This window comes from Mobula hypostoma, chromosome 24 (genome assembly GCF_963921235.1).
Source record: "Mobula hypostoma chromosome 24, sMobHyp1.1, whole genome shotgun sequence".
Taxonomy (NCBI): domain Eukaryota; kingdom Metazoa; phylum Chordata; class Chondrichthyes; order Myliobatiformes; family Myliobatidae; genus Mobula; species Mobula hypostoma.
In genome coordinates this window covers 24212861-24233341 of record NC_086120.1, presented here as the reverse complement: position 1 = coordinate 24233341, position 20481 = coordinate 24212861, and the positions used below count along the sequence as shown (strand labels likewise).

General features: G+C 44.6%; 1 protein-coding gene across 1 annotated transcript in view; it reads left to right on the top strand.

Moving 5' to 3' along the window:
* LOC134337592 (ras-related protein Rab-3A) overlaps positions 1-19563 on the top strand; it is a 29622-nt gene extending 10059 nt beyond the window's left edge. Inside the window, exons 2-5 of the mRNA XM_063032743.1 lie at positions 4659-4886; positions 6842-6960; positions 11178-11302; positions 13419-19563. Coding sequence (XP_062888813.1) covers positions 4659-4886; positions 6842-6960; positions 11178-11302; positions 13419-13609 — 663 coding nt within the window. The 3' untranslated portion in view covers positions 13610-19563. The remainder of the gene's footprint in view (positions 1-4658; positions 4887-6841; positions 6961-11177; positions 11303-13418) is intronic.
* Positions 19564-20481: the final 918 nt, after the last annotated feature.

Sequence of the window (20481 nt, the reverse complement as noted above, 5' to 3'; positions counted from 1 at the left end):
GCTCCATACTCCCAGGCATCTTCCAGGTTGAACTGAGGCTCCATTAGCAGTCTCAGGTTGGCGCCCTCTGCTGGTCGGGGCCAACCATGAGTGTTGTGTCCTATCAGTACAGAAACCAATACGCAAGCCAGGGCAGTACGACGTGGAGAGCAAGCTGTTGTGTGTTCAGCAGGCTCCCCCTCTCCACGCAGCTGATGAATCCAAAGGAATGGCAGAGTCTGATACAGTTTGGTACCAGGAGATGCCAATCAGCATTGAACTCAATGCTCCGGAGTTTTCCTTGGGGCTTACTCCCAAAGCCTTCCCGATGAGTGGGTAGAGCCACAAGGCAGTGGAGGTTTGAGATCAGAGTTTTCCTTCTCCTAGATGAGCTGCCAACCATGGCTGATAAACCCCATCTGCCTGAAGTGACTAAGGCACCAGAAACTCCCCTTTGCTCCTTCTCTTGTCAGTTGAACTGTTCAGCCAGGCCTAGTAGCTCAGCCTCATGAGAAGGCCAGGAGCCGGACTTGGTCGTCAGAGGCTATTTGAGACACATGCCGTTAGGAGCATTTAATAAGTAGTGGGAGCTTATCTCCACCACCCCGTGTCTGCCCCGCCTTACAATCTTACGGAACCAGTCACAGGTAGCTGCAAAATGTTTCATGATGACCGCTTAAAGAAGACCAAGAGAAGTCACCTCTCTGTCCTACTTGTAGGCCCCCTACCTACATCATCAAGGTAGATAATCTAGTCATTATCACAATGCTGATTGTGGGTACTTGCTGGGCTCAGACTGGCTGCTGTGTTCCCAATCTTACAGATGATCCTGTTTCTTAGATTGCAGTTGTACAGCAGGGAAACAAATGCTTTGGTCAATGGTGTTCATGCTGGTGATTGTATCCATCTGGGCTACTCCCATTTTCCAGCACTTGGCCCGTAGCCTTCACTGCCATGGTGCTTCAACTGCTCATCTGAATGCTTCCCAAATGTTCTGGGATGTAGCGTCCCTTGTCTGTGAGGTGCTTTAGGATGTCCTAACTTTGTGAAATGTGGATTAGATACCGATATTTTGGTTTTTCTTTCTGACAATTGCCTCAATCTCTTCAATAATTCATCCAATTGTTTTTCACCCTGAGGTGTTCCACCCAGCATATTCCACTCATTTAATCAACTTTCTAGCCAAATACTTCACCTTAGCTGCTCCTCCTGAACGTGTTTTGTATCATACACCACGGATTTTTCTGCTTCTGGGTTGACAACTCTAGTTCTGCCTTGTTGGCCAGCCTGCCTTATCTGGCTTACCAAGAAAGATACTGCCTGTGTTTTAATTTTCTCCCATCGCTTTTGCGTCCAGTTACCAACACCGCTGCCAGTCCAGAGCAACACTCACACAGAATGCTGGAGGAACTCAGCAGGTCCGGCAGCTGAATGGGAATGAATGAACAGTTCACGTTTCAGGCCAAGTCTCTCCTTCAGGACTGGAAAGGAAGGGGGAAGGCACAGAGTAAAAAGTAGGGGGAAGGGAAGGAGGCTAGGATTGTATATTAATTTCTGTGGTTGTTGCCTGGCCTGCTGAGTTCCTCCAGCATTTTGCGTGTGTTGCTTTGGACTTCCAGCATCTCCACACTCTCTCATGTTTATGATTTGCTGCTCCCAGGTCCAGTTATGCCTGTATTTTCTTTAAATCCCTACATGGTCTCTCTTCCAGCGAGCCTTCCCAAAATCTCTCAGTACTTCCTGCTTGCACATCCCTGATTTAAGTCACTCAGCTGTCAGTGACTGTGCCCCACACTCTGGGATTTCGCCACTAAAATGTTCCTGCCCCTCCATTCTCTTTTCAAATTCTCCTTTAAACCCAAGGGTTTAGTCACATCGTAATTGCTTGATACTCTTAACCGTTCTCTGAAGAGCCGTGAACAGTTTTTCTTGTTAAAGCTGCTACGTTAAATGTAGACTACAGAGTATGTTCTAAGTTTTGATCTGTGCAGTGATGAAGCCATTTATTTTTATGTTGACGTTGACATGGTAGGCAGAGTCAGGTATTTATCATCCCTCCCCAGTTGTCCCTACACTGAGAAGGCAGTTCAGAGTCAACCACCTGATCTTGACACCTAAAACCATCTGGAGTAGAAAGGGCAGAGAGCTGAGAGTTCCTAACCCTTCGGGATTACACTGGTGCTTCCTGTAATCAAGGAAGAGTTCCAAGCAACACCCAGGAGAAAAGTCATGGAGCTGAGACGGAGGACAGTTGTTGAGAAGCTGAGGCTTGGTGCCTCTGCCTCTGTCCGAAGGTTATGGGTTTAAATCCCACTCCAAAGAATGGAGTTCAAAAATCCACATTGATTCTCCAGTGCAGTATTGAGGGAGAGCTGCTGTGTTGGAAAGACAGTATTGTTGGAATACTGTTATCCAAAGGGAATTATTAAGGACCACCACACTGGGTGAAATACAGTACTGATTGAGCGCTACACTGCAGTATTTGAGGGAATACTGCAGTCCCAGAGGCAGTGTTGTGTAAAAGCAATGCCAAGAGAATGCTGGCATTTGAATACCTTGTCAAGCAGAAATCCTGTCAACTCTCTCGGCTGGGTGTAAAAGATCATTACGGAGCGAAGAGCTGTTTCAAATGGGATAGATCTGAATTGTGGTTAAGTTGCTTGATTGGATTACAGAATAAGAAGCTTCCCTTGATGAAGGTGGACGCGGAATTACCCATCCAGTTCAGGGAGATCCTTCAGGAAAGCAGTCAGCCGCCCTTACCCAGTTCCACATCCATCAATACTGAGGGGCGCAAGAGGGTTGGACTATAAATGTTAATCTCAGCAACAATGTACATTTCCTGTGAACCAATAACTAAGCATTTCCAAAAAAAACTTTAAAAAATCAGATTTTTTTGTAGAATCGATGATGGTTTTCAGGTAGGGTAAATATTGAAGGAGAAAAATTTGTGTGTGGGCTGGGGGGTGGTGGACACTGGAATGGCAGGCATGGATGGTGGGTCTAGGCAGACCCCTTCGAAAGATCTGGCTTACCCTTGTTAGGCAAAGTACTCGACTTGTAGATAGTTGCTTTTTTGACAGCCAAGGATCATCCAACTGGATAACAAACTGGCTGCCTGTTATTTAGCAGCCATCACAGGATGAGTCAATATCTTAGGAACCATGGGAGGACCTTAGTCGAATCAAGTGTCTTAAGTTGGAATCTGTCTAGAAATTCTGCTGAGAAGCCTGCAGCAGAAAGAGAGGAAAATGAAAGGGAGAATGTGGATTGGAAGTTTGCAACAAGTTATGTAGGTTACTTTATTTTTGTTGGGACAATGAGAGAGTAGTTTTATGTAAGAACATCATATGAAGTAGGAGCAGGAGTAGGCCATCCAGCCCCATCGAGCCTGCCCTGCCATTCAATAAGATCATGGCTGATCTGTCCATAAACTCAGCTCCATCTACCTGCCTTTTCCCCATAACCCTTAATTCCCCTACTATGTAAAAATTGACTTAACTGTATCTTAAATATATTTAATGAGGAAGCCTCAACTGCTTCCCTGGGCACAGATTCACCACTCTCTGGGAAAAACAGTTTCACCTCATCTCCATCCTAAATCTTCTCCCCTGAATCTTGAGGCAATGTCCCCTAGTTCTAGTCTCACCTACCAATGGAAACAACTTTCCTACTTCTAGCTTATCTATCCCTTTCAAAATGTTGTATGTTTCTATAAGATCACCTCTCATTCTTCTGAATTCCAGAGAGCGACTCAATCTCTCCTTATAGGTTAACCCCTTCATCTCTGGAATCAACTTGGTGAACCTTGCACAAAGTACACAGAAGTTATCTTTGCAGTGTCCTAGCCTCTGCCAAGCAATTCCATCTCTCCAAGAAAGAGAAAAGGACGGGGGGAAATTGGCAATACTCCCCCCCTCCAAGCTAGTGCCCACCAATGAGTTCTTTTCTGCATTTCATACTCCTTACACTCAGTGGCCACTTTATTAGGTATACTTGTACACCGCTGGATAACGCTAATATCTAATTAGTCAATCGTGTGGCATCAACCCAATGCATAAAAGCATGCAGACATGCTCAAGAGGTTCAGTATGGGGAAGAAATGTGATCTAAGTAACGTTGACTGTGGAATGATTGTTGGTGCCAGACAGGGTGGTTCGAGTATCTCAGAAACTGCTGCTCTGAGATTTTTACACACAACAGAATCTAGTGTTTTCAGAGAATGGTGTGAGAAACAAACAAATCCAGTGAGCGACATTTATGTGTGTGAAAATGACTTGTTAATGAGAGAGGTCAGAGGAGAATGGCCAGACTGGTTCGAGCTGTCAGGAAGGCGACAGTAACTCAAATAACCACTCGTTACAACAATGGTGGGCAGAAGAACATTCCTGAATGCACAGTAGGTTGATCCTTGAAGCGGATGGGCTACAGCAGCAGAAGACCATGGATACATGTTTAGTGCCCACTTTACTAGGCACAAGAGCTACCTAATAAAGTAGCCACTGAGTGTATAATGCTCTTTTCATTATCTTTCTGGGTACAATTAGACATTTGGTTCCATGATTCCAATTGGTACATGAAGGTCTGGAAAAATTTGGAAAGGTTTGCAAAGCTACATGATGGAAGTTGTTCCATTAACGTTCTCCTGTGATCTTCAGCATTAATTCTGCTTTTTGTAGATGGCTTCAGCTACAGACCCACGTTTTGGGCAGAAGGAGTCCTCGGATCAGAATTTTGATTACATGTTCAAGATTCTGATCATCGGCAACAGCAGTGTTGGGAAAACATCGTTCTTATTCCGATATGCCGACGATTCTTTTACTCCAGCGTTCGTCAGTACGGTTGGGATCGACTTCAAAGTGAAGACAATTTATAGGAATGAAAAGCGGATCAAGCTGCAGATCTGGGTAGGTCAAGTGACTCCTGTTCTGTTCCTGTTGTGAATGTGTGTAGCCCGGATCATACCTGTGGAATAAAGGGAAATGGGATACTTATCCCACTCTGTATCAAGTTCTTCTGGTGCAGGCTCCTCTGCATCAGTAGTGTGGGGACCGCTTCGCTGAGCACCTTTACTCCATCCCCCATAAAACGCAGGATTTCCTGGTCGCCACCTATTTCAGTTTGATTTCCCATTGCCATTCTGACATGTCAGTCCTTGACCTTCCTCTCCTGCTATGAAGAGGCCACACTCAGGTCAGAGGAGCAATACCTCATATTCCGTCTGGATAACTTCCAATCTGATGGCAGGAACATTGATTTCTCTAACTCCCAGTAATTTAAACACCCCTCCCCTTTCTCTCTGTTTCCCGTGCCAATACTGGTTCTCTTCTTACCCCTTGTCTTCTCCTCTCCACCTTATTACCTCCCCCTGAGCCCCCTTCTTCCATGGTCCACTCTCCACTCCTATCAGATTCCTTCTTATTTAGTCATTTACGTCTTCCACCTATCACATCCCGGCTTCTTACTTCACCCTCCCTTCCCCCACCCACCCACCTTCCCCTTCACCTGGTTTCACCTATCACCTACCAGCTCGTACCCCTTCCCCTCCCTTCCACCACCTTATTCTGCTGCCTTCTCCCTTCCTTTCCAATCCTGAAGGATCTTGGCTTGAAGGGTCAAGTGTTTATTTCTCTCCATAGATGTCGCCTGACCCGCTGAGTTCCTCCAGCACTTTGTGTGCGTGTTCTGCAAAAGTACTCCATTGATGGGGGGGGGGGGGGTGAATGGTGCAATGTAAACGTAACTCTCCATTCAAAGGTGGCAGGAAAATACAGGTGTCCTTGGGTGGCTGTAAAATGGGTGTGACGTTGACATGTATTGATGGAAAAGTGTAGCAGCAGTTTTTACATGGAGCGGCGCCCCACTTGAATTTGACCTAGCTACTGCTGAAACTGCAAGATCAAGCATTGGTGGAGCATTTCATTCTCGAGACATCCTGTATCATAGTTCTCAGTTGAAAAGACAATGAGCTGAGTAGCTGCTTGGGGTTTGGGGCTTAGGAGATGCTCAACCATTACCAGGTATTGTGGCACGTACCTTGAGGAGCACCCTCTCATTGGAGGACATGTGGGCAGGGGGGAATCAATCAAGACCCTCCATGGCCTCTCTCCTACCTTTTGCCTCACCACCCTGCAACTCTCGATATCTTGTCACACCTTCAATTCTGTACCTGGTCATTCTCCAGTTCCTGTATCCTACCATCAGTGGCCTTTCCCAATTTCTGGAATTCTGTACCTTGCTCCTTCTTCCTTTCTTTCCTATTCTGAGAATCTTTCAATCTTGCCTCTTTGAGCAGAGTTTCAGTTGTGTCCAATGACCTTCTTACACATAGGGCTCAGAGTCAGAATCTCTTGAATAGGACCTGCTGTGAAGAATCTTCATGTTTCACTCAAATATTGGTGATAAAAAACATGTAGCATTTGAATCAGAAGTGATCTTTAAAATGTATAAGATTACGATGAGACTTGACAATGTAGGTCAGGGGAAACTCTTTCCCCTGGTACTAAAATAAGGGATCAAATTGGAGGCAAGTGTTGGATTGATCTTGGAAGAGGTTAAGAGGGCGGCTCAATATCTTGGGCCGAAGGGCCTGTATTGTGCTGCAAGGTTCTATGTGTAGAGAGCTGAGGAGCTGTTCCTTCTCTCAGACAGTCATAAATCTTTAGAATTCCCTGCTGCGTAGATCGAATCATTAAATATATTCAAGCTGAGATCAAGAGAGTTTTGATTCTCTAGGGTTATGAGAACAGATAATAAAGTTGAGCTGAGGCCAAGTTCACAACATTTACTATGCTATGGAGTCATTTTCTTTAACGTGTTACAATTCCGTGGTGTGTTCAGCAAATGTTTTTGTTTACTGCAGGACACGGCCGGTCAGGAGCGGTACCGAACTATCACAACAGCTTACTATCGCGGTGCCATGGGCTTCATCTTGATGTATGATATCACCAATGAAGAATCCTTTAATGCTGTCCAGGACTGGTAAGTTATCTGTGGATGTCTGGACTGGAGGGGCTCTGACTCCTAGAATGATGCCGTGCACAACTCTGCTTGCTCTTTAAGCAGGTTCTCCCCTTCGTTTCACCTTCTCCCACCACTTCACTGCCATTGATTTTTCCTTTTAGAATTCAGCCAGCTTCCTTTTGAAGTTGATGAACCAAAAATCCACAAAGGCTTAGAATGTGAAATAAATCAGACAGTGCTGGAAACACTCAGCAGGTCAGGCAGCATCTGTGGAGAGAGGAACGACTAATAATTTGGTTTGGTGACCTCACTTCAAAGTGTTCCCATTGAATCTCTTCCTGCAATGTTAGAACTCACTGAATAAAACATATTTCCTCCTCTCTCCTCTGGGCCTGTACTTGCTGGCGTTTAAAAGACTGAGGAGGGTTCTCATTGAAACATTTTGAAAATGAATGGTCATGGCTTATTTGGAAAAAGAATGAGTCTTCAGAGTGGACATGGAGAGGATGTTTCCTATAGGAGGGGCATCTAGGACCAGGGGGCACAGCCTCAGAACACAAGGATGTCCCTTTAGAACAGAGATGAAGACAAATTTCTTTAGCCAGAGGCTGGAGAATCTGTGGAATGTATTTCCACAAGTGGCTGCGGAGGCCAAGATATTGGGAATATTTTAAGCGGAGGTTGATAGGTTCTTGATTAGTAAGGATGTCAAAGGATATGGGGAGAGGGCAGATGAATGGTGTTGAGAGATAATAAATCAGCCACAATGGAATGATGGGGCAGACTTGATGGGCTGAATGGCCTAAATGTGCTCCATTGTCTTATGGGTCTTTTGCTGAACCTCTTAATTTGTAAGACCACAAGACTGTTAGATATAGGAGCAGAAATAGGCCATTTGGCCCATCCAGCCTGGCCCACTATTTCATCGTGGACAATCCAATTTTCCTCCCGGCCCCGATCTGCTGCCTTCTCCCTGTATCCCTTCATGTCCTGACCAATCAACAATCTATCAACCTCTGCCTTAAATATAGATAAAGACTTGGCTTCCACAGCTGCCTGGCAATGAATTCTACAGATACACCACTCTCCTGCTAAAGAAATTCCTCCTCATCTCAGTTCTAAAAGGACACCCCTCCGTTCTGAGGCTGTGTCCTCTGGTCTTAGACTCTCCCACCATAGGAAATGTCCTCTCCACATCTACTCTATCAAGCCCTTTCACCATTCGATAGGTTTCAATGAGGTCACCCCTCATTCTTTTGAATTCTAGTGAATACAGGCCCAGAGCCATCAAACACCCTTCATACAACAAGCCTGGAATCATTTTCATGAACCTCTTTTGAACCCTGTCCAGTTTCAGCACATTATTTCTAAGATGAAGGGCCCAAAACTGTTCACAATATTCTAAGTGAGGTTTCACCAATATTTTATAAAGTCTCAACATTACATCCTTGCTTTTTTATTCTAGTCCTCCAGAAATGAATGCTAACATTGCATTCACCTTCCTCACCACCGACTCAAAGACTCCCAAGTCCCTTTGCACCTCAGTATTTTGTATTTTCTCTCCATTTAGAAAATAGTCAACCCTTTCATTTCCATACACTTCCCGACACTGTATTCCATCTGCCATTTCTTTGCCCATTCTCCTAATCTGTCAAAGTCCTTTTGTAGCCTCTATACTTCTTCAAAACTACCTGCCCCATCCAGCTGCCTTCATATTGCCTGCAAACTTTGCAAGAAAGCCAGCAATTCCATCATTCAAATCATTCACATATAATGTAAAAAGAATTGGTCCCAACACAGACCCCTGTAAAATAACACTAGTCACTGGCAGCCAACCAGAAGAGGCTCCCTTTATTCCCACACTTTGCCTCCTGCTAATCAGCCACTGCTTTATCCATACTAGAATTGTCCCTGTGTGCTATGGGCTCACACCTCGTGTGGCAGCTTGTCGAAGGTCTTCTGAAAATCCAAGTACACAACATCAACCAATTCTCTTTTGTTTATCCTGCTTGTTATTTCTTCAAAGGATTCCAATAGATTTGTCAGGCAAGGTATTCCCTTGAGGAAACCATGCTGACTATGGCCTATTTTGTCATGTGCCTTCACGTTCCCTGAGACCTCATCCTTAATAATTGACTCCAACATCTTCCCAACCATTGAAATCAGAGTAACTGGCTTATAGTCTCCTTTCTTCCGCCTGTCTCCCTTCTTGAAGAATGGAGTGACATCTGCAATCTTCTAGTCTTCCAGAACCATTCCAGAATCTAGTGATTCTTGAAAGATCATTACTAATGCCTCCACAATCTCTTCAGCCACCTCTTTCAGAACTCTAGAGTGTATATCATCTGGTCCAGGTGACTTATCCACCTTCAGTCCTTTCAGTTTCCCCAAGAACTTTCTCTCTAGTTATGGTAACTTCACACATTTCATGCCCCCGACACCTGGGACGTCCACCATATTGCTGGTGTCTTCCACAGTGAAGGCTGATGCAAAATCTAATAACTCTGCTTGGTGGCTGTTCAGCGTCATTCATTTCATGATTTTCAACATCTCAGTGGATGTTGGATTAAGATGCTTGGTCATGGGTAGGTGGTAGGTTACTCTTTTTCAAATAGAAGAAATCAAACACATTGATATCCATTCTGTAACTGAACATCCTCATTGGGATGTTGCTGACATCAGAGAGTTTACTTCAGCTGTCTGTTTTTTAATTTATGCTCTCATGGATGTGAGAGTTGTTCCAAAGCCGGTTTCAATTGCCCTTGAGAAGGTACACAGCCTTCTTGAACTGCTGCACTCTGTTCCCACAGAACATAGACAAATATAATCAGGAGTAGGCTATTTCCCCCTTGTGTCTGCTCTGTGCACAGGGGATCTGTCACCCCAACATCACATCTATTTCTCCCTTGAATCTACTCAGTGGCTCAGTCCCTGAAGTCCTGTTAATTCAGAAGTTCCAGACAATAATGAAGAGACCACGAGATGTTTCCAAGTCAGGATGATGTGTGATCTGAAGAAGAGCCTGCAGGTGGTGGTGTTCTCCTGGTTGCTCTCAAAGCCTTGGTAAGGTGTTACAGTGCATTTTTGTTGAAACATGGCTATGCCATTTGGTGGGACATGTGAATGGTTAAGGTGGCTTTACTTCTCAGTAAAGCAGTCAGCATGCTCAAAGACCCTTCCCAACCCAGACGTTTCTTCTTCTCCCCTCTCCCATCAGGCCGAAGAAACAAAAGCCTGAAAGCACATACCTCCAAGCTCAAGGGCAGCTTCTACCCGGCTGTTACTGGAGTCTTGGATGGACCTCTTGTAGGACAAGATCGACTCTTGACCTCACAAACTATCTCGTTATGATCTTGCACTTTATTGTTTATTTGCTCTGTTCTTTTTTCAATAACTTTTATGCCTTATTCTGTATTTTTATTGTTGTACCTTATTGTAGCTCAATGCACTGTGTAATGATTTGATCTGTGTGAGCAGTCTTCAAGGCGAGCTTCTCACTGTATCTTGGTACATGTGACAATCGTAAACCAGTACCAGTACCAAGTCTGCTACTTTGCCCTGGACCGCACTGACCTTGGTTGTTATTGGCAAATGGAGAGTATTCCATGAAGCTTCTGAATTGTGCCTTGTCGATAGTGAAAGTATTTAACAGGTCAGGAGAGGAATCACTCACAACAGGATACTCAGCTGCTGCCCTGCTTTCTTGGTGCAGTATTTATGTGGGTAGCCTAGCAGGTTGCAAGTAAGTAAAGAGAGATTAGCCTTATCTGTCACACGCACATTGAATCATACAGTGAAGTGCGTCATTTGTGTCAAATCACATCAGCGAGGTTTGGGCTGGGGGCAGCCCGCGGGTGTCACCTCATTTCTGGGACCAACATAGCATGCACCCACTTACTAACCCTAAACCTTTGGAATATGGGAAGAAACTGGAGCACCCAGAGGAAACCCACATGGTGACGGGGAGAACGTACAAACTGCTTACAGACAGTGGCAGGAATCAAGCCCTGATCCATTCTCGCTGCCACTGAAGAGCAATTGTCCTAACTGCTATGCTACCATGTGCCCCATTATCACAACCCCATTTGTGAGATCTTCCTGACTACAATTTATCAGTTGAATGCTGATGGAAGGGAGCCGTCAGTGATAAAGCTGCTGAAGAGACATCTCCTGCGGGACTCTTGCTGTTTTTATTCCTTCGGTATATTAAATGCTCCCGTTTCTGTTCCTCACAGGTCAACACAGATTAAGACTTACTCTTGGGACAATGCTCAGGTCTTGCTGGTTGGGAACAAATGTGACATGGAAGACGAACGTGTGGTACTAGCAGAAGGAGGAAAACAGTTGGCTGATCATCTAGGTAAGATTGCCAGTACTAATCTAGAGCTTTCGTTACTGAGTATAGTTCTGATCTCATTCTTACCAAGACCACCTACGACTATGGTTCAGAGAAAATAGAGCTTTCAAATGTCCTGAAGAACTTCAAAGCTGTGATTAAGCAGAGTCGAACACCAAGCAACAAAAGCAAATGAGGAAAGATAACCAAATGTTCGGTCAAGGGGGTAGTTTTAACGTCTTTGCTTAAAGTGGGAGTTCCAGAGCTTAGAATCCACATAAGAATGGAGTGGTTCAAGATGGCTGCTGATGTTAGAGTGTTGAATCTAGATGTGCCGAAGAGGTCAGACATAGAGTGGAACTGAGATCGGGGATGAGTGCTGGGATAGAGCAGGTTATTGAAATATGGAAGGCAGAGCCTAGTGGGATTTAGAAATAAGGATGGAAAATTGAAAATCATGGCACTGTCAGAGCGAGAATGAGCATGGGTCAGAGACAACAACAGTGACGGGTGATTCAAATCACGCAGTGGAATTTTGGGTAACTTGGAGTTTTGGGACACCCAACAAGGGGAGTATTCTGTTAACTTGGTAGATGTGAGGAGTACAGGGGGCAGTGATGGGGCTGAAGTAAAGATGGCTCCAGGTTTAAGAAATTTAAACTATGAAGAGGGTGATGAGTGAGGGAAGATTTTGAGAAGGCCTAGCTGGATTTTTAAGAACACAAACAAAATTAATATGGTCAAATAGTTCACTGTGTTGGATGCTACAAGATCTTTGGGTGCAAGATGTTAAATATTTGGAGTTGGAAGGTTGGTCTGAGGAAATTTTTTAAAAAAACCTTTATAAAGAGTGTGTGAGTGAGATCAAGAGTCAATGGTAAGCTTTTCTATAAACATGTCCAACAAGAGGTCAAAGTGAGCTGGAAGTAAAAGGTTAAATTGTGAGGACAACTTACATAAATGCGGCTTATATGATTTGACGAAGGAAAACTATGGAGTAGTCTCATAGGATTTGGTAAATGATGAAAGGCTCTGTTACGGTCAGTGGAAAGAGACTGATGGAATGGGCCCAGAGTTTAAAATTAGAAAATCAAAATTAGAGCTCAATTGTTTGTGAAACATGGATTTCATCATGTTGAATGCTGGAGATCTGACATTTCTCCTCTCAGAGACTATAAATCAAAAAAAGTTTCCGAGACTCTGTGACAGATCTTTTTTTGGGCAGTGCATAAAAGGGTGTGGAGCTAAGATGGGTAAAGAAACAGCTTTAATCTAATTAGTTGGGGGATAAAACTTGAGGCGCGGATCGCTTCCTTCTTTTCTCAGTTTTCCATGGAGAGGTGAGAAAGTGGTTGGGGTGTTTGTGGAGTGAGGTGAGAAGGCATGCGGTATCAGTCTTCCCTGCCGTCCGCGGGTCTGCACCCTCTGTTGAGCACGGAGTGGAGTGAGGAGCAGAGTACACTGAACTGGAACACATTCAGTCACTGCTGTTGGTTACTGAGCTTTCAATCCCAGGGAGCGTTGAATTGCACGTTACTGGGCAAGGTTTGAATGATGCACCTGTGGATATTCTACAGTGTCCTCTGGTAACACCAGATCCTCTCATGTGTCACTCAAATAGCAATGTAGCCAGTCAAACCTGACCACCGTATCCAAAACACAGCCTCTTCTGGCATTTTCTGGAAAGTGATTAAAATGGAAGCAGCCTCTCTGTACCAAGTCTGAATCCGGTTGGAGCACCCCTGAAAGTTGTGGGTTCAAGCCCCACACCAGGCACTTAAGCACACAAATTCAGGAGTCCAACTTTCAGATGGATCATTAAACTGCTTTTTAAGATGGATGTAAATGAAATTCGATTGCACTATTGCAAGAAGCAACAATTATCCCCCAACTAATGCCTCTAAAAGCAGATTATTTGGATATCACATCCCCACTTTTGGGATTTTCCTGACTACAGATTATCAGCTGCATTTCCTACATTGCTCATGCCTGACATTGGGACAGGCTACGATGGCACAGGAATTCAAGAACATTGTGTATATGTGTCATTCTCTGTTTCTTATCCAAAAGGAGTAACTTCTGATCCTTTGCCTTCAGTCACTGGATCAAACCTTCACCCTTATTACATCTTTGCTTACAGGATTTGAGTTTTTCGAAGCCAGCGCAAAAGACAACATCAACGTCAAGCAGACGTTTGAGCGTCTGGTGGACATCATCTGCGAGAAGATGTCGGAGAGCTTGGACGCTGCTGACCCTGCGGTGACTGGGGTGAAGCAAGGTACACAGCTGAACGAGCAGCCTGCCCCTCCACACCAGGACTGCGGCTGCTAAATACCTCCCAGGAAACAGTCCCAACACCTCCTTTATTTATTTTTACCTCTCTCTCTCTCTTTCTCTCTCTCTCTCTCTCTCTCTCTCTCTCACACTCTCACTCTTCCTCTCCCCTCCCTCCTTCATGTCCTGCCCTCCTACTGCTCCCTTCAAATGCAAGGCAGACAAGCCGGCTCCCCTATGGACAAAGCTGCCAGCAGGCCTGAGAATGCCTCCCTCCCAAAGCGATGCCTGGGGGAGGGTGCTGTGTGATCAGGATACGCAGGTTATGGAGGGTATAAAACAAAGCCAGGACATTTCACATTACTCACTCCCAACTTCCCGGCTCCCTGTAATGACGACGCCCAATATGGCATTTGTGACAATCGTTCTTTGGTTGACGTGCAGTTGGTCTGACAGCCCTCTGCTTCCCCACCTATCCCTGGGTTAGTTCCTGCAATTACTTCTACCTGAGCAGGGAGGTTCAGTATTTTTGCGGTGAAAATTTGACCTTTAAGTTTATATGTGAATTATTCCCATGTGAGAATATTAGTTCTTGTGCCATCTCTGATACAGCTTTACGATTGTGTGTGTGTGTGTGTGTGTGTGTCTCTCTCTCTCTCTCTCTCTCTCACTTATTTTCAGACGTGCACATGCGCACATAGAAATATTCCAACTCCCCACTCTGGTTGTGAGGGTCTACAAGGTACTGAGGGAGTGGGGTCTGCACTGTTGACTCTGCAGTGATCACATGCGCCTTTGTACAGCAGTATCGCGAGGCTCACTCTGATCGTTCCCTCAGTTTACATGCACCCTGACTGTTATCCTTTGAATTAGCCAACCTAGGTGTCACTTTTGCCAGCCAAAGCCACACTGCAGCTCCCCATCTGTCTGCATGGGCCTCTCCGTGCACGATCGATAAGGCCCAGTAAGATGCTGCAAGCAAGCTCTGGGGCTCATTTCTAGATGAATAGAGAGGAAAGACATGTTGTATTAAACTGGTTAAACCATACTCAAAGCAGCAAACAATACTAGACTCCATAACACACACAAGTTCTGGAGAAGCCACAAAAGGAACCCTCAGGGTACACGGAAGGAAGTTGTGCAAGATGCAATTTCATTCTGTGGTAAGGAGGTGAATGTATGACAGGTATTTAGGATGAACAAAAGGCTTTGGCACTTAGAAATGTTGCTTCTCCATATTAGACGATGGAGCCAGAATCCATCCATCTAAGATGGTTGATAGCATTTTCTTTCCTCGGAGAATAAGGATAATGTGGAGCTTCCCCTGATGGAGAAGAGTTCAGGTGAACACCGGAGAAGGGTTTAAGGGGAAGCTGATAGAACACATATGGGAGAGAGGAATCGAAGGAAATGGTATGAAGTGAACCTTGAGGTACATAACTGTTCCCTCACTCAGAAGGTAATGAAGCTATGAAATTTGCTGTATCCCAGAGTTATGGAGGTTAGATCATTAGAGATATTTAATATGGAGGTAGATAGTTCAGGGGTTTGAGAGTCATGGGGATCTGGTGCAGAGGAGAAGGTGAGTCTTGGGGTAGATAAGCCCTGATCATATAGAATGGAGGGGCTAGCTTGAGGGGGGCAGGCAGATTTAAGATGGCCTCTGCATCCAAATGCCTTTTGTGACTTAGAGGTGAAGTGACTGGTCAGGCTGATGTTCGGCCCCCATCCTCTTGTCCTTGGAAAGCGCAGAGTGGTTTCAGAATCTGGGCTTCTCTGGTAAAAGCAAATCTTTAAAGGTTGGCCCCTGTAAAAGGGACGATGGCTTAAAAATCCTGGAGAGACTGGATGTGGAGAGATTTCTATTAGCAGGATAATCAGGGATCAATGGGAAGAGCTTCAAAATAAAGGGGCTTCCCTTTAGAACTGAGATGAGGGTGGTGAATTCGTGGAATTTGTTGCCACACGAGGCTCTGGAGGCCACGACATTGGCTGTATTTAAGGAAAGATATCAGCTATGATTGAGTGGTGGTGCAGATGTGATAGGTCTAGTTCTGCTCCTATACCTTATGGTCTTATCTTAAACCAGCTGATTATTGTCCTCTGGGTAAGCAAACCGCACAGGGTCTTCATGTAACTACAGTGGCTCGCAAACAGTGATTGCATCTAACTGCCCTCGAATGTGACTAAGCAAGTACTTGTTATATCAAACTACCTCATCGCCAGGTGGGAGGACAGACTGCAGCAGCTTAAGAATGGCATGGCTCACCACCGCCTTCTCAGGGTAACGGGGCATGGGCAACAAAATGCCACTCCTGCCGGTGGCAGCCACCGCATTCTGAGCGAGTTGAGTCACTTTGCATTTTGCTGCTGATTAGTGGCCTCATGTCTTCGAGAGGTCCAGAAATAGCCCGTTCCACGACCAGAACTGTTGATATAATTAATCAGCAATTCGCAGAAGTAGCTTTCCCAGCAAAAAAGGGTCCTTAAGGTCATGTTTGTAGCGCACACCTAGGATCGGCGTTGCAGTAATTTGCCAGGGTAGTTGGACAGCACCTGTAATCCTACTGTCTTGAGGGACAGGGACAGCAGGTGCACCTGCACATTCCCTGCAAGTCGTAGGGCATCCTGACTTAGAAATTTATCGCTGCTCCTTCAGTCTTGCTAAGTCTAAGTTTCGGAACTCTATTAATAACCCCGGGAATACATTGATCAGAAGAACTGCTGCAGTCTAAGAAGCTGTCTCACCGCCACCTTGTTGGGAGCATTTAGCGAGGCTCAATGACTTCACCAGCGTCACATCACTGAACTTAAAAAAAAAAGCCTCAGGCCTACAATAGCCAGATGATTTTTTAAAAAAAAAGCATAAGATGATCATTTTCATTTATTTAATAATAGATGAGGACCACAATGAAACAGAAAATGTTAGAAATATTCAATTGGGCAGAAAGTCATCTGTGGATTGGGCAAAATAGTTAATGTTTAGGTTGGTGCTCCTCCATCAGAACCATACTGACTGCTGTGATAGTGTCGTGGTTACGTTATTGGATGAATCCATCTCCATGGGTGTAATAATTACTTGTCACAATCTCAGCTTTGTTTTTGCTGGTAATGCCCTCTGCATCCCTCACTGTACACGGCTGTGGTTTAGGGCCGATAGATGTGGGTGATGGTGTTGAAGCTGATGGAGCCGACCTCGCCTTTGCTTTGACTCCATAGCTTGGAAGCCAAGATGGCATTGCCAAGCAGTCAGCTTTCTCCCTGGCACTGGTGATATCCAGATCTTCAGCCATCTACTTCCCAGTCCTCTGTTCTCCTTTGTTCTAATTTCCTCTTTTTGTTCTGTGGCTGTGAATGCTGGAGAGTCAATCAATTTTTCACGATTCTGAGGGCAGTATCAACCCTAACCCGACCCTACCAGTACCCGCCCGGATCTCACTGCGATTGCCTCTCACTTTGCCACCCTCTCCATCTTGGCCCTCATCTGACTGAGTGCCTGGGCATGAGTCTAGGTCCTGGACCCTACTCAGCAGCACTACGGGAGCAAATTCATCACACGGGGAGCTGCCGTTCAAGAAGGCAGCTCACAATCACCTTACAGGCAGTAAGGGATGGAACCAAAAAGCTCCCACAATGGTCGCCTCCAATGCATAGTTTGGACCCATTGTAGTGGCAAACTCATCCAGTTTATTCACACCGTCTGGGGAAAGACCTTGAGCCTGACCTTGCCCAGTTTAGACCCAGGTGTTTTACACTGATAGGGGGATGAGTTCAGAAAGGAGGAGGTTTTCTGCCACTTGAGGGTGACCAGGCATTAAATGGTGGCCTGCAGCCAGTATCCACCTCCCGAGAGTGAGCCTTCTAACAAAGAATAATAACCCTCTCGCCTGGCAGCCTGTGATTGACCAATTTTTACCTGTGGTGGTGGGGGAGGGATGCAAGGAGGTGTCTAGCATACCATACCTTGCAAAAAAAAAGATTAGGGAAAATAGACTTAAAACTCAGTATACACTATATGTGGTGATCCTTCTTGTATATAAGTGTAAATAGCCAGGATATTGGTTAGTGTGAACTTGTGTAGTTATTGTCTTAATGTCTCAGAAAAATGTTGCAGAGTTCTAACAGCTTGTTGTAGCTTCCTCTTTTAAGGTATTTTTACCTCTCTCTGTACTTCTCATTTCTTAATAAACCACTCCCCTTAACTTTATTGAAGAGCAATATAGACATTTTGAAATGGACTTTATGTAAAAGTGTGCCTGTGTGTATGTTGAAAAAAAAACAATGTTCCGGCAACCCCAAATGAATATTTTTGTTCCTGCTCAATAGAGATAGGATTTGTATTGTTGCTAATACACCTAACATTTTCATACTAATAGGAGGCTTCCACACTTTTTTTAAAATTTAAAACGTTGTCTATGAAAGCACTTCTAGGTCAAGTTCATAAATTCAGAATTGCTTATGCAAAGAAAGGCTGGGTGTCCAGTCCTAGCGGACAATATCAAGGCCTGATTTCATGGTACGAGACAAGTGATCTCACAGCAATGAGGAGCTAGGCTATGATGATATTGTGATGTGATGTGAAGCCCTTTGCAATGCGCTGGCACATGGAGGGAAGTGTGAATGTTGGATGGGAGAAGGAAGCTGGTTGCTTCTCATTAATTTTCAGTTCTCTATTTTGGATTTCTGCTTAGGTCAAGGAGTTGGATTGGAGGTCTTTCACTCCAAAGACTGTTAAATAATTAGTCTGTATCTAACCTCTGCTCTCACTGTCCTTCCAGTGTTTGGTGGGACAGTGTAGAGAGGGACTTAGCTCTGTATCTAACCAGTGCTGTGCCTGATATACATGGGCTGTCTATTCACATAGCCAGCATCGCTGATACACTGAAAATGTAATACCTTGACAATTGCCCTGGGCATATTTAACAGCTTACTGGTTGTGTGTTTGGCACCGATGGCTGTAACCAGATTGGGATCTAAATCACTCTCTGTCAGTGTGCATCAGCTATGTCAGTGCAGCCTGTGATCCCAACCTCTTTCAGCCTTTGTCCCTAAAAACATGGTTCCAATTCATTATAAACATGAGAAATCCCCTTGCAGCTTTAGCTGGCTGAATTGTAGATGGCAAATAGTCCTGGAACCAACTCCTCCCAGCATACTTCCAACAATTCATTGCTGCTGTGCAAGCCCAATAGCATTTGTTAATTGAGTATGACCTGAGGGGTAGTGTTGCTGATTAACATATCTGCAAATTACATCTGGTGAAGGGGCAAATTGGAGCAAGTTGTGCCAAAATATATCTATGTTATTATCAACGTCTTAATTGCTGTCCCCTCCAACTTTGACCGTTGTGGATTTTATGCCTCATTTGAGGAGAGAATGGTTTAGGTGGACAGAAGATAATTGACTTTGGGATGAGGCACTTCACTTCTAGTGTAGGATGGGAAGTGAGTGGACACGTTTAGTAATGGAGGGGTGAGGAGTTTTCTTTGGTCCATGTTTGGGATTGGGAAGCATTGCTATTATTCTTTCTACTAGTAGATTTAAGGAAGGGAGAGAATGTATGATGGGTAAGAATGTCCATGGGTTGTGGGAGGAGAATGGGACAGTCCATGATGGAGATGATGTCCATGGGCTGTGGGAGAAGAATGAGTGGACAGCTACGGTCCATGATGGAGATGATGTCCATGGGCTGTGGGAGAAGAATGAGTGGACAGGTACAGTCCATGATGGAGATGATGTCCATGGGCTGCGGGAGAAGAATGAGTGGACAGGTACAGTCCATAATGGAGATGATGTCCATGGGCTGTGGGAGAAGAATGAGTGGACAGGTACGGTCCATGATAGTGACAATGTCCATGGGTTGTGTGTGGTTAAGGTCTGTGATGGGGGTGAGTCTCTATAGGCTATAGGAGATGCAGAGATTGGATCGTTTCTGATGAGCTCATGATTGATGTAGTGGTTGTGCGAAGGCCCAGCTCCCCTCGTACCCACCCACCCCACCACAACCCAACTCTCATCCAATATTAAACATGGAATAAAGGAGACAATTTTGCAGAAAACATCCATGTATCTATCTGGATTTTTGAGGAGGGAGGAGAACAGTATGTTTGGTGGGCTGTGAGCATTCAGGATTTAGGTCTGTTGCCATGGTATGATGGAAGGAATTCTGTTTCTTTCCCACTTGGTCTAGAGCTGCTTGAGATCTTTGATATGTGTAAAGTACAAATTGCTCCCTTTTGCTGGTCAGCTCTCAAACCTGGTCCAGGGAACAATCCTGATGAAGAAAACACCTTGACAAACTTAAAGCTCTCAATACAGATACGGCCAGTTGTGACTGTTTCTTCTCAATCACTGGATCTTTTCTTGAAATCATATTTCTGCTTAGTGAAAAAACATCGCTGTAGAAATCTGCAGACCGTCTCCCTCCCCGTTCTCAGTTGTGAAATGTGCTAGTTCTCCAAATTATGGACTTTCTGTGGGTGTTGGTCAATATCAAAGATTTACTTCAAAGAAACAAAAAGTCAAGAGATTATATTTAAAGTGTCAAAAACCTAGGCTATGAATGATTCTCAGTTTATGTATCAAGAACTTCTGTTGTGTAAAATATTAAAAATTCACTAAAATTATCTTAAACTAATGTGTCTTGTCTTGTGTTCCAAAAAGGATTTTTGATCATTTAACATTGGAGAGAAATCACCTTCTGAGGGGAGGAGATAAGGTTTTGAGTTTCGGAATCAAGAGCCATTGCTGATAGTCAGGTTTTGTTCTTTGATGTTGGTAATATAAAGTGGGACTATTTTCAATGGGACGGTAGAATATCAGATTCTAAATCAGTTCCTGAGTATCAGAGGAGGCTGCTACAAATATTTTTAGCACTACTAGGGAAGTCAGCTCAAATTTCCTCCATTGGGGAAGGCTAGAGAAGTGCA